General features: G+C 40.6%; 1 protein-coding gene across 1 annotated transcript; it reads left to right on the top strand.

Moving 5' to 3' along the window:
- Positions 1–4,512, top strand: LOC117432153 (rhombotin-2-like). The gene is made up of 3 exons (XM_034053674.3): positions 1–729; positions 2,418–2,633; positions 3,374–4,512. The coding sequence occupies exons 1-3, from the start codon at positions 689–691 to the stop codon at positions 3,591–3,593; spliced, it is 477 nt and encodes a 158-aa protein (XP_033909565.1). The 5' UTR covers positions 1–688; the 3' UTR covers positions 3,594–4,512.
- The last annotated feature ends 9,987 nt before the right edge of the window (positions 4,513–14,499 follow it).

The following is a 14,499-nucleotide window of genomic DNA, read 5'->3' as shown; positions in this document are numbered from 1 at the left end:
CAATTGTAGCAGTGTAGTCGTGATCACGAAAGAGGAAGCTAAACCAGAAACCAAGGGGCCGAGCTATTTAAAATAGCCTTCTGTACAGAACAGTGATACTATAGCTGATACTAGAGGCAGCCCTGCTGTCAGCGGAGAGAGCTGGGGAAATAATATCCAAGAGAAATAGCAGGCAGAAAAATTAGACATGAATATACCTTTGTACATTTTTGTTGTTATTATTATTTAATTTGCAAAAATCAGGCAGCAAGGAAAATTGCAAGGATAAATAATGAATAGAGTAGACAAGTCGTCGATCTGCAATTCTTCAGGAAATACAGAATCATCGGCCATTGAAAATATTTAGTCTACTCTAAATCAGTATACAGGTTTATAACGCATTTTCCTTTTAAGTAATACAGATATTGCTAAATGAAGAGGAGTTGACGTTTCCTCCACGAGGACAGGCATTTGTTTGTTAAATTTAAATTAACAAAACAGGTGCACATTTTATTTATACATACATTTGTAAACGAAAAAAACAAACAAACAAAAAAAACCCACCTGAATATATGACGCCCTAACATGTGTAGAGGTGTTTCCATTAGTCAAAATCGTACTTAAAACAAACAACTAGCGTGGGTATATTTTTCAACAACAAACTGTTTTCAAGCAATCGGTATTGGCGCCTTCAAGGAACATTTTGGGAATGTCATCGGCAATTGAGAGAAAGACCTTAGACACAACAGAGTAAGTAAACGCGCGTTTTAAACCCTAATTGTAGCTTTTTCTACTGGCAGTGTAATAATATGATATAATTATTGTGCCATTATTTTAAATTTCAAAGTAATGTTCTAGAACACATGCGCTGGTTTTGTGGTGCTTATTGAAAAGTCCCTCAGAACTCATTGGTGCCCGGATCACCTGTATTTACACCTTGGTTCGATGGACACATCCCAATAAAACATTTATGTTCTTTTGTGCATGAGTTTGTGCAGCTTGTGAAATAAATTCCAAATTATTTGTAAATAACGTTTAAAAAATAGATGGAAAGCTAAATAAATAATAAAAACGGAGCTGCATGTTTAAACACAATTGTTCGGATATACCAGTAAAACTCTTAAATATTCACTTTTAACTGAATGCATACCGGTAGCCTACATGTGTGCGGTATTCTCTGGGTTTCAAATTCTAATCTAGCGGTTATAAGGGATTTAATTGCGGGTTTGCTTTGTAACCCATATTAAAAACCAAAACCAACTACAAATGCAACTTATTTGTTAGTTAATCTACCATAAACTTTGATACCAAATCAATTAATAAAGGGATTCATTAAAGCAGTCACATTTGTTAATACAATTGTTTTGCTGTGTGTAACCAGGCAGGTCGTTTCTTATGAACTAAAACGTTAAAAACGTGTCGTCAGATATATGTAACCTTTTGAATTGGTCACTTTCACTTCAATGAGTGAAGAAATTGCATCTACAATAACACACTTTAAATATTATTTAAGTATTTTATTATTAGGAAAAAATAACTTAAGGTTATAAAAGTATTAAACCGCACAGGTGACACAGCATTAACATTTTACTGTATTAAAAACAAAGTACTTGTTGTTTTTTTAAAACACTGGCAATTAAGTGTAATAAAGTAATATGAACCTTTGCTGGCTGTGTTGAGGTTTACATTATATTAAACATGAATGATTTATTATTTTTGTTTAAAAGTGTACATTATTTATTGTACTGTACCTGCTTTCACTGGGGTAGTAGATGCCTCTTAATAGGTACATGGATTGGTTGGAATGGCTCTCTTATAAATGTCATATTACAATGGAAGCATATTACAGAATACAAAGAAAACAATATTTCAAAGAGAAAATAGTTTTCACTGTAAATCAAATAGGCAGTGCATTCCTTCAGCAACACTAAGCATAAACACCTCAAGTCAAAAACAACATAATGGACTGCAATGCCTTGCATTTAATTTAGCGTTCCATTTCATTCTTTTGAAAAACCCTGACATCTAGTGGTCACTGACAGTAGGACACTTACAAAATTGTATGTCTTCTATCCTTATTTTACTTTCAACCTGTTTGTCGTATAACTTAATAGTTAGCCATATTTTTTATTCCATGTTTAGTATTTACTTGAAAACTATTTAGTGTTTAAAGTATTTTCTTTCTTAGTTATTGTTTATTGTTCCAATTGATGTACTTGATATAGGCTGCACCAAATAAAACTCCCAATTTTACTTCAAGAATCTCTACAGGGGCATGGATTAAATAAAAATGATGGTGGCGACATTATAAAGTTTAGTTATAGCACTGAAATAAACTTTGATTGAATTCAGGCGAGGGTGAGCATATAAAAGGCTAAACTGGACGGTGTTTGGTTTGTCTGCAGTGTAAATGATTGAAATGTCTATTCTTTGTCCAGGGAGCCCGTGGATGAGGTGCTGCAGGTGCCCCCCTCCCTCCTGACCTGTGGGGGCTGCCAGCAAAGCATTGGGGAGCGCTTCTTCTTGAAGGCCATCGAGCAGTACTGGCACGAGGACTGTCTGAGCTGCGACCTGTGTGGCTGCCGGCTGGGTGAGGTGGGGCGCCGGCTCTACTACAAGCTGGGGAGGAAGTTGTGCCGCAGGGACTACCTCAGGTAAAGCAGGGGGCTGGGGACACTGCCGTTGGAGGGCCTGGAGGTAAAATGAGATAATGAACTACCTCAAGGTCTGGATGGAGGTTTAATTGGGTCAATTAAACAATTTAGACCAGAACTGGAAAGGCCCACTTTGGTGCCCCTCGCCCCTCCCGATATAAAGTGTCTTTTAATGTTTTAAAGTTAATATCTCCTTAAAATTGTAGTCTACATTTCTGTACTATAGTGCTTCAAAGTGACATGCCATTACCAGCATCAGTGTTTCTATTTATGACTCAAATACATTTTTATTTGAAGTCTGTCATCAAGTGCTTTCACCTGAGTTCAGGAGTGACTCTTTAATTCTATTTGCCTGCCATAGACGTATGCAACATAGACTAGATCAGCAGAAGGGATCTGCCACTTTGGAAACACATTTTCTTTAGTTTTCCAGGCAGGACACTGCTGTGCACTAGATCAGTGAACTCTGACCCTCAAGATCAATGCCAGTCCTGGTCTTTATTCCAACCAGGTTCTAAATTAGTTAATAGATTCTTAACAGCTTCAGTTAACTACGTTAGAACTTGCTTTGAGTAAAAACCTGGACTGGATTGGCTGTCGAGGGACAGAGTTGAGTACCACTACACTAGATGGTAAGTAGATGTAATTTGAAGCTACTTCGTCTTGAATGGCTGCTGGATAACAAATGGGATTATACTGCAGTACTGATCCTCTCAGACACGTCTCTGTGCTTGTTGCAGGTTGTTCGGGCAGGACGGGATGTGTGCGTCCTGTGACAAACGGATCCGAGCGTTCGAGATGACGATGCGCGTGCGGGACAAGGTGTACCACCTGGAGTGCTTCAAGTGTGCCGCCTGTCAGAAGCACTTCTGCGTGGGGGACCGGTACATCCTCATCAACTCTGACATCGTGTGTGAACAGGACATCTTCGAGTGGACCAAACTCAATGGCATGCTCTAGACTGGCTCCATGAGAACAGGCCTTGCAGTGAATTAACTTCCCGTGTGGCTGCAGACTTCCGTCTCTAAGGAAACGTGCTCATTTCCAAGCATTTGCTTCTTATAAACCGCAGTGCAGGCTGGAGGAATTCCCTTGTGTTTTTGGTGGGGTATTTACTGAGAAGGAAAAGAATGGAGGAACCACTGCCGGCCTTTCTGACAAACAGCGGGGCGTTTTCTTTGTTTTGTGGTTGGATGTATGGTGCATATTATTCACTCTATTGCAATGCAATAAAAAAATGAAGGGATTTTCCTGCCAAACCCCCTTATTATAAATTATTCTAGAGGGAAGGAAAGAGAATTCCTTAAGGATGGAAATGACTCCCACAGTGCTTTAGGTAAAGTTTATAAACCAAGTAAACCACAGTTTAGGCTACACTGATGAAGGCTGGAGCCAAATCGTTTGTCAGCCTTATAGGTTTCACCTTATATTTTTTATTAAGTGTGATTTGAAGTTATGATTTAATATTAGCTTAATATAAACTGATTTATAAATGACGAATACATTTGTTTTATTTGGGGGGGGGGGGGGGGGAGAATGACAAAGGGCTCTTTAATTAAACACATTGCATAGTCTATATAATATAACATACTACTATGCAATGTGCATCTTATTAATCTCAAAGTAAAACCCGGAATGGCTTAGACTGTTTTGCTCAGTCTCTCTTATTCTCCAGTAGGCATGTTCCTCATTGCAGCTATTGTTTAGCAGGCTCTGAATGTTTCACAACTGAAGGTTGTGTTTAAAGGGTGCTTTCAAGCACTCATTGTAATAATAAATATTATTTTAGAAAATAAAGGATGAATAAATGTTTTATTTGTATTCACAATGTTATTATTTTAATTGATTGATAATTAAATTGGGTCTGTTTTATTGATAACCATTGCTACGACAAGGACAGGTGTTACATTGTGTGAAGACATTGATAACCTGTCTGTACATCTTGCTCCCTTTTGTGTTGATGATTATTTTGCTTATACTGACATCAGGTGGTACAAATTTGTAATTACATGCAAACCGAGCTGGTGTATTGCAGTGTAGACCTGGGTCGTTTCCAGAGGTATGTAATCTGCTTTCGGTATCATGTACTGAGTTTGTAATTTGTGGTGCATTTTAACAGTTTCACCACAAGAGGGGGCGTTAAGGCTGGAATAGACATACTATGTAACACAATTTTTGTTCCTGGGTAGTAAGTGTTATTTCCTAATTGCTTATGCCTCAAAAGTATAGAAAATGGCTATTATTCCCCACAAACTTTGCTTTTGTGACCAGGACAGTGATATTTTGAAATGTACCTATTTCCAATGAGAAAAGGGGCGAATTTGTGTCTTTTCGTTCACATAAAGTCAGACAAAAACAACGTATGAATCCAAATTAACATGTATTTATACTAAAGTAATACAAAAATGACTACAAAAGATTTAGAAGTGAGTAGTTTTTCGAGATTTACGATTATACTGTAAATCATTTTCACGAATCAGCCCCCAAATGTAGTCTCCCATCATGTTCTCGTTATACTGTCCTTGGTAGCGGCGTTCAAAGTCCAGTATATCCTGGTGGAAGCGCTTGCCTTGCTCCTCCAAGTACGCTCCCATGTTCTCCTTGAATTTATCAAGATGAGCATCAAGGATATGGACTTTGGGGGACATCCTACAGCCCATTGTGCCATAGTTCTTCACCAGAGTCTCAACCAGCTCCACATAGTTTTCGGCCTTGTGATTGCCCAGGAAGCCCCAAACCACTGCAACAAAGCTGTTCCAAGCCGCTTTCTCCTTACTAGTGAGCTTCTTGGGGAATTCATTGCACTCCAGGATCTTCTTTATCTGTGGTCTGACGAAGACACCGGCTTTGACCTTTGCCTCAGACAGCTTAGGGAAGAAGTCTTGAAGGTACTTGAAGGCTGCTGACTCCTTATCTAGAGCTCTGACAAATTGTTTCATAAGGCCCAATTTGATGTGCAGTGGTGGCATCAGCACCTTCCGGGGGTACACTAGTGGCTCCCACTTGACTGGTCCGCTGTGGCCAGTCCTGCCTGTGGTAGTGCGCCTTGGTGTCCCTGCTGCCCCAAAGGCAAAAATAGCAGGGAAACTTGGTAAAACCGCCTTGGAGACCCATCAGGAATGCCACCATTTTGAAGTCTCCTATGACCTTGATGCCATCTCAGAAAAATGCAGATATGTATCCACTTAGGCAGCTGGAACTAAACTGAACTGGTGGGCTTAAGGCCCCTGTATTTATACTACTATTTATATTACTGGAAAGTTCTAGAAAGTTCTAGAAGTTACTCCAAGTTTACTCAGCACTGAATCTATCTGGAATGTTCTGGAAAATAGGTAAATTTCAAAATATCACTGTCCTGGTCACAAAAGCAAAGTTTGTGGGGAATAATAGCCATTTTCTATACTTTTGAGGCATAAGCAATTAGGAAATAACACTTACTACCCAGGAACCCCAAAAAAAAAAAAAAGATTGTTACACGGTGTAATATACACTACTATCCGCCCCTTGTAGCGATTGCAGTTGTACAAATGCAATATCCCGACAACAGAGAGAGTTCAAGCAGAGGCCTTGTCATTGAAATGATTGCTCTGTCACACCTGACACGGGACTCCCCGCTTCATTGTTCCTTTTCTTGAAGAGGTGAATAATTATTATTTATTTCTTAGCAGACGCCCTTATTCAGGGCGACTTACAATTGTTACAAGATATCACATTATATACATTATACAGATAACACATTATTTTCTACATACAATTATCCATTTATACAGTTGGGTTTTTACTGGAGCAATCTAGGCAAAGTACCTTGCTCAAAGGTACAGCAGCAGTGTCCCCTAACTGGGATTGAACCCAAACCCTCTGGTCAAGAGTCCAGAGCCCTCACCACTACTCCACACTGCTGGAATTGGACGGGCATCTGGAATACTAAGCGGATGCAAACATTACAATGAGATGTACAGATGTTGCCTTGCACTTAGGCAATTGCTGACCACCCAAAAGCTTTGCACCTCCTCTGACAAGGTGCAAACCATTGTCGAAGCAAGTAATTAAAAGCTTTATAAAACCACACACCTTCAGAGACCTGTCCTCACCTGGCCTCAGGATGACTGCCGTGGTACACTTCCTGATGCAGTGCCTCTTGGCTCTTGTTGAGGACAGGCAGGAAAAGTAGTGGAGAAGGACAAGACGGAGAAGACGTCGCATATTCAAACCCGGGGTCACTTTGTTTGGGATGGATTGTCCTCTCTGCTTGCCTCTCCAGCGGTGTCAGCTGTGATGTGGATGGCGGCCCTCCTCCTGTTACTGCTGCATGCCTGTACTACATTGAGTTTAGCTTTTATTCACGACCCTTATGATTGCAGCTCATTATTTGTGTGTGTTGAGTAATTTGCATTGCTCTAAAGCTTACATAGGCTGCAGTGCAAAATAATTGCCTGGCCGATAGGCAATTTGGATTGCACATCAGCCCCATAGTGTACAATAATCCCTACGAAGAATGCATAAGGCTGTAACACAAATCAACAGCTTGAAACTGACCATTTCAAGCCTTTTGACCATGCTGCTCAAATCACAATGGTTAGAAATGCTGTTTGATAGTTGCCTGGCCTTGTGTTTCATGAGAGGTGCTTCTTTGATGCTTTTAATACATGAAAATTACAGTAGATTGCATAGGGCATCTTCCTTGCATACATTTTTGTTGACAGTTTTACTCGCACTATTGAAAAAGAAATTGTACAAACTGTTCTTGAGTATTTATACAGCACCGTTTTTCATGTGGGCTGCTATAGTAGTCTTGTGTGTTACTCATGCGAGGGCAGAGGCATCACCGCTCAGCCACTTTTGAACTCCCACTAGCCCCCACCCCACCCCTGTCTGACACCAGCGAGATTACAACAGCAGGCTGAGACAATGGCATTGTGGGTAGGATAGTAGCACAGACTTGGCACCCAAACAGGGCAACCAGGGAGAGGGAGAGGGGGGTGTATACCACAGGTCCGTAGCATTGGGTCAGTCCTTCTCAGTGTTACTGTGCCAATACTCTTTTTTATGTTGCAGATTGCAATATATATATATATATATATATATATATATATATATATATATATATATATATATATATATATATCTCAAACACATATATAGGGTGAATCATAATTCACACAACATTATTGGTTGGCATTGTTTTCAATTCTACTTAAATGTTGACGTGTTTGAACAAACGTCTGGTGGCCAAATGGTGCCTCACAGTGTGTCTTTAAATTATACATTTTTCTGCATATACACACACACACATATATATATATATATATATATATATATATATATATATATATATATATATATATATATATATATATATAAGCTACATATTGTTTCACTAGTCCAATAATGCTGCCCACATGTTTTGAAACAGCTTTTTTTGCTCTGGTGCCAGAAGACGTGGGTGGTTTGTGTGAGTGCCTTCCAGTTGGCCTCTCTCTGTGCTTTGAATGGGTCTCATCCCCCCGGCCTTCAAAGAAATTCGATGTGAAGCGCTGTTTGGGAACCAGAACCAGCGTCTCCTGTCCCAGCGCTGTCTGTGACCACGTGACCACCCAGCCACAGTCGCTGACATCATCATGGCAACCAGCACGGAACAAGCAAGCGTAAATCTTGTCTGACAAAAATTAGGTACCCATCAACTCAGAGACACTGGTCTGGCTAAAAATACACCAGTGATTTTGAAACGAATTTGCTGTTGTTGTTAAACTACACTACCTATCGTATTTATAAATAACATAAATACGATAGGAAGAATATGTATTCATACCCCCTACAAATCACAGTATTCTCATTCATTGCTGGGCTACAAAGAGCTATGTAGCCAAGTATCATGATTCACAACCACGTTTTTGTCATAATACATTGTAGGCCCTGGTATTGATGTGATAAAAATGTCTTTGTATCACATAGCTTTTTCACACTGAGATTAGCTATACTGTTGAATTATTCTTACTTATCTGTCATTTACAGAATCCAATTAGCTCTGCTCTTGAACTACCTTGCCTAAGTTAACAGAAAAGTCCAAGATTAGTGCTAATAAGGGTCTGTGAAACCACCCTATAGTAATATCGTATAGGGTGCGGCAGGATTCAAGTTGATTTTCACCCCACACAAGGTCACAGTGGACAGAAGCCTCATGTTGTGGATATCATTTTGTATTATCATATATCATGTACAGACATGCTCAAATTTGGTGGTACCCTTACAGCTCATTGAAATAATGCTTCATTCCTCCTGAAAAGTGATGAAATTAAAAGCTATTTTATCATGTATACTTGCATGCCTTTGGTATGTCATAGAATAAAGCAAAGAAGCTGTGAAAAGAGATGAATTATTTCTTATTCTACAAAGATACTCTAAAATGGCCTGGACACATTTGTTGGTACCCCTTAGAAAAGATAATAAATAATTGGATTATAGTGATATTTCAAACTAATTAGTTTCTTTAATTAGTATCACACATGTCTCCAATCTTGTAATCAGTCATTCAGCCTATTTAAATGGAGAAAAGTAGTCACTGTGCTGTTTGGTATCATTGTGTGCACCACACTGAACATGGACCAGAGAAAGCAAAGGAGAGAGTTGTCTGAGGAGATCAGAAAGAAAGTAATAGACAAGCATGGTAAAGGTAAAGGCTACAAGACCATCTCCAAGCAGCTTGATGTTCCTGTGACAACAGATGTTAACCTATATGTGGGGTTCAGGGGGCGGAGCTAGGCACCAACAACCTATCATCTGCTGTCATCAATTAAACCTACCTTATTTAAACATTAGTCACCTCTACCTCGCTGTCTTGTGTTTTTTCGTTTTTTGGCTTAAACCTAAGCGATTTCAAGACCTATCTACATTTGCGTACCTCAATAATGGAGTACTTACAGCAGTTGTCGTCGGATTCTGAGGATTCCCAGGATTTTCTGTCATTAACAGATCATTCTCCTTCAGCTTCAATCCAGGGTCCATCCAGTCTCCGTTTTTTCTCGCCTTCTGCTATTTCAGTTACATCTGATCAGGCTCCTGATCAGGCTCTCGACCAGGTTCCAGTACAAATGCTGCCTACCGTTCCTGCCACCCAAACATCGAATCTGCGGCGATCCAAGCGTCTTCGGCCTCAGGACGCCCCTCCGGATCGATTGTTTTGGAAGGACTGGCCCATGAATAAATTGATAAAAACCCTCCTTAAAAATGGTAATGCGATTCCGGCAGGGAGTGATAGAGAGTCTCTTTTCATTCTCTATTGCAATTCAGTCTCAGCAGAACCAGTCTTTCCTCCGAAAAAACATAATCAGCCGCGCCCAGCCATTCAGCATCCTAAAACAGACAGCAGGCAGTCTATTCCGGATCTAACCACCCCCACAACTAGCACCGCTAACCAGCAGCCAGCCATTGAAATCCAACATGTATTCAACGAGATAAAATCATTTATGCAGCCTTTTTCCGATACTCTATCTTCGGTCAGTTCTCAACTGTCGGATCTAGAAAAAAGAGTGTCTGTTATGGAACAGGGAAAACAATCTACAGAGCAGCCATTAATTTCAGCATCAAATGCTGCAGCGCCTCCTACAGCTTCTTTCGGTCCAGCCCTAATTTCAGCCAGCGAAGCAGATCCTCCAATATACAACCTCGCTACCGCATCTACATACGGATCCTCCTCTCCAACTGCAGCGAGACGTCACACTATATCTCCACAAATCAGACGTATCATTCTCGAAGATTTCCCAATTCCACAGTTTGCTGCCCTCAGCTCTGCAATATCCAGCAGCAACGCCACAGTTCAATCAGCTGATTTTCAACTAAATCCAACTATTAATAAACTTCTTAATTCAGCTCAAGATTACATGGCATCAGCACTTGCCCCATCTACCAGATCCTCGTACTCTACAGGTTGGGCATGTTATGTAACTTTTTGTTTACAAAGCAGGATTAATCCTACTCCATTCAACCAGGACTGGATCATGGCGTTCATAGTGCATGCAAAGGACTCTCTACATCTGGCACCAGCTACAATCAGACTATATTTGTCAGGAATTCAGCATCAATTTCGCTTGATGTCCATCAATTCCCCAACTCTATTATCAATTCCAGCGGTTCGTCTCCTTTAACGAGGAATTTCCAAGTGCTCTCCGGCTCCTTCTTCTGCTCGCCTGCCTATTTCTATAGACATTCTCAGTAAATTGATTTCAATTCTCCGCCACGGCTGTTTTTCTCCATTTGATGATTTAACTATGGAAGTTATATTTCTATCTGCATTTTTTGGATTTTTGAGATGTTCTGAATATACAGTTCCTTCTATTGCCAGCTTTCCTACCCTAGGTATCCGCTGCAGTGACCTGAAGCTCATCCCAGATTCTCATTTCATCTTATTTCTTCGCATTTCAAAAACAGATCAACTGCGGCAAGGACAATGTATTCAGCTTTCTAAGATCAACTCTCCTCTGTGTCCCTTCACTTCCATGTTGAAGTACATTGCAGAACGCAAAGCCATTTCATCCTCAGACCCTTTGTTTATCAATTCAAGCCGGTCCATTGTATCAAGGCATTGGTTTTCAACACACCTTTCCACTGTGGTATCCAGAGCAGGTCTTCCTTCGCAATTCTACACTCCTCATTCTTTTAGAATAGGGGCAGCCACTTCAGCCGCAAAAGCCAACATTAACCAGCATTTAATTAAAAATATGGGGCGCTGGACTTCATCAGCAGTTGAAAGTTATATTCGTTTTTCATCATCTGAAATATCCTCCGCACATCAGTCCATTGCTAGTATGTCCGGAGTGAGGACGACCTTTCTGCCTGAGCCACCAAAGATTTCCCCCTAAGAAATAAAATTAAAGAAAGGGTTTTTTTTTCTTTCCACTGTGCAGAGGGTCTTCACATAGTCATTAGGGTACAGTCTACTAACCCCTTTGTCACGTTAAGTGTTTGTTTTCTTTCGTCTAAATGTTTTCTCTTTTTCTTCTTTCTTATGCATTGGCGGTTCTCTCTTTTTCTTCATGTTGCGTCAGCGGGGAGCTGGGGGTCCATTTTTGGGGGGTTAGTGGTTAGTGATCGCGAGCCTCTTCGTATGTCGGGTAACCTCAGAGACGGTGCCCCTCTTGGTATGTTGGGTCACCTCAAAGACGGTGGCCCCCCTCCTGTTTGTCGGGTCTCCTCAGCGACGGAACCCCCCTACTGTATATGTTGGGTCAGGAAGAGCCGTAACTCTTTTGTGTTATCAATACTAATTCATGTTTTCTTTCCGGTTCGCGAGCCTCTTCGTATGTCGGGTAACCTCAGAGACGGTGCCCCTCTCGTATGTCGGGTCACCTCAAAGACGGTGGCCCCCCTCCTGTTTATCGTGTCTATCGATCAAGTAAATGTTGGGCCTGGAAGAGGCGGAGCCCCTCTCTCCATGTGTATATGTTTACTAACTCTGTCAATAAACACTATCAGGTGGCATAGCTCCGCCCCGTGAATTGCAAATATTATTAAGAAGTTTAAGGTCCATGGAACTGTAGCCAACCTCCCTGGGCGCGGCCGCAAGAGGAAAATCAACCCCAGAGTGAACAGAAGGATAGTGCGAATGGTAGAAAAAGAACCAAGGATAACTGCCAAAGAGATACAAGCTGAACTCCAAGGTGAAGGTACGTCAGTTTCTGATCGCACCATCCGTCGCTTTTTGAGCGAAAGTGGGCTCCATGGAAGAAGACCCAGGAGGACTCCACTTTTGAAAGAAAAACATAAAAAAGCCAGACTGGAATTTGCTAAAATGCATATTGACAAGCCACAATCCTTCTGGGAGAATGTCCTTTGGACAGATGAGTCAAAACTGGAGCTTTTTGGCAAGTCACATCAGCTCTATGTTCACAGACGAAAAAAATGAAGCTTTCAAAGAAAAGAACACCATACCTACAGTGAAACATGGAGGAGGCTTGGTTATGTTTTGGGGCTGCTTTGCTGCGCCTGGCACAGGGTGCCTTGAATCTGTGCAGGGCACAATGAAATCTCAAGACTATCAAGGCATTCTGGAGCAAAACTTACTGCCCAGTGTCAGAAAGCTCTGTCTCAGTCGCAGGTCATGGGTCCTCCAACAGGATAATGACCCAAAACACACAGCTAAAAGCACCCAAGAATGGATAAGAACAAAACATTGGACTATTCCGAAGTGGCCTTCTATGAGTCCTGATCTGAATCCTATCGAACATCTATGGAAAGAGCTGAAACTTGCAGTCTGGAGAAGGCACCCATCAAACCTGAGACAGCTGGAGCAGTTTGCTCAGGAAGAGTGGGCCAAACTACCTGTTAACAGGTGCAGAAGTCTCATTGAGAGCTACAGAAAACGTTTGATTGCAGTGATTGCCTCTAAAGGTTGTGCAACAAAATATTAGGTTAGCGGTCCCATCATTTTTGTCCATGCCATTTTCATTTGTTTTCTTATTTACAATATTATGTTGAATAAAAAATCAAAAGCAAAGTCTGATTTTTATTAAATATGGAATAAACAATGGTGGATGCCAATTACTTTTGTCAGTTTCAAGTTATTTCAGAGAAAATTGTGCATTCTTCGTTTTTTATGGAGGGGTACCAACAAATTTGAGCATGTCTGTATATCATATATCATCTATCAAGATTTGTCAGTCAAACTAATCCCCCTTCCCTGCCTCTTATTGACTGTAATCCTCTTTCTTTGAAATGGATAAAGAGAGTTAGATCCAGTGGGTGATAAGTGAAGCCTGTGGCAGTGAGATGAACAGCATTTCTGAGCAGCGCTAACAGAAAAGAACAAGTGATAAACATATGGATTGTGAAAGGAGCGTGGCCACATGAAAAGGATGAGCGAATGAAGAAAGAGCAGAGCAATGCCAAAGCCCTTGTTTTACGACGTTCTGATGATGTGCCACTTTGGGGACGACACAAGAATAAACAGGACCTGGGGCATCATGAGCTGGGTGGGTGCCAGGCAGATGTATGGAAATGATCAACACTTTGTTGAAAATCTAAGTTGTTTTAATTATTCTCATCTGGGGAAAGGAGAAAGAGAAATCGACAAACATAATGTACATAATGTGGAACTGTGCATTTCTAAGACGTTTTCAAACTTTGAAATATCTCTGAAGGTGCAACAGCACTAATAAAGCAGTCTGCTTACCTGTCCCACAGTTTCAGTAAAGCAGGATGGCACTGCATGTGTTTGTGATGTTCTGTCTGTTTATCAAAGCATGCCTGGGGGCTCCAAAAGGTGCTAACAAAGCAAGGAGGAGAGGGGTGCTTCTCTTGTACCTTCTATAGTAGAGAGGTATAGAAAAAAATATAATGTTGATACAGATTTACTGAAATGTAAGCTGATCAATATTAGATACCTGGCTTTGAGTTTGTCTGGTCTCTGCCAGCCCCACCTACTGTGTATATATATATATATATATATATATATATATATATATATATATATATATATATATATATATATATATATATATATATATATATATAGACAGAGATAGTACATTGGGTTGGCAGAGTTAAAAGGTAACATTAAAGTAAAACGTATGTCACCTCATAAACCACCAGCAGATGGCGATCGCTTATTTTGAATCAGAGGAAATTCAGAGTCGTGTGGACAGATCCGCCAGAAAGTAGATATGCTGTGAAGTTAATATTTAAAATTACTAAGTGTTACATTGAAAGGCAGGGCTGTTCACCATGCTTGTCTCAAAACCTTGTTAATGAAAGAACCACACTACACGAGAAAGGTGTTTGTGAAACAACTGGGCACTGCTCTCCCACTGTTTTCTATGGATGTCAGCCGTTCTGTGTTTACTCAGTAACTGAACTGAAAATGAAGCAGGGCTGA

The sequence above is a fragment of the Acipenser ruthenus genome, chromosome 27, assembly GCF_902713425.1.
Source record: "Acipenser ruthenus chromosome 27, fAciRut3.2 maternal haplotype, whole genome shotgun sequence".
NCBI classification, from domain to species: Eukaryota; Metazoa; Chordata; class Actinopteri; order Acipenseriformes; family Acipenseridae; genus Acipenser; species Acipenser ruthenus.
Note: the sequence above shows the minus strand (reverse complement) of the source record. Positions and strands in the feature narration are given on the sequence as shown.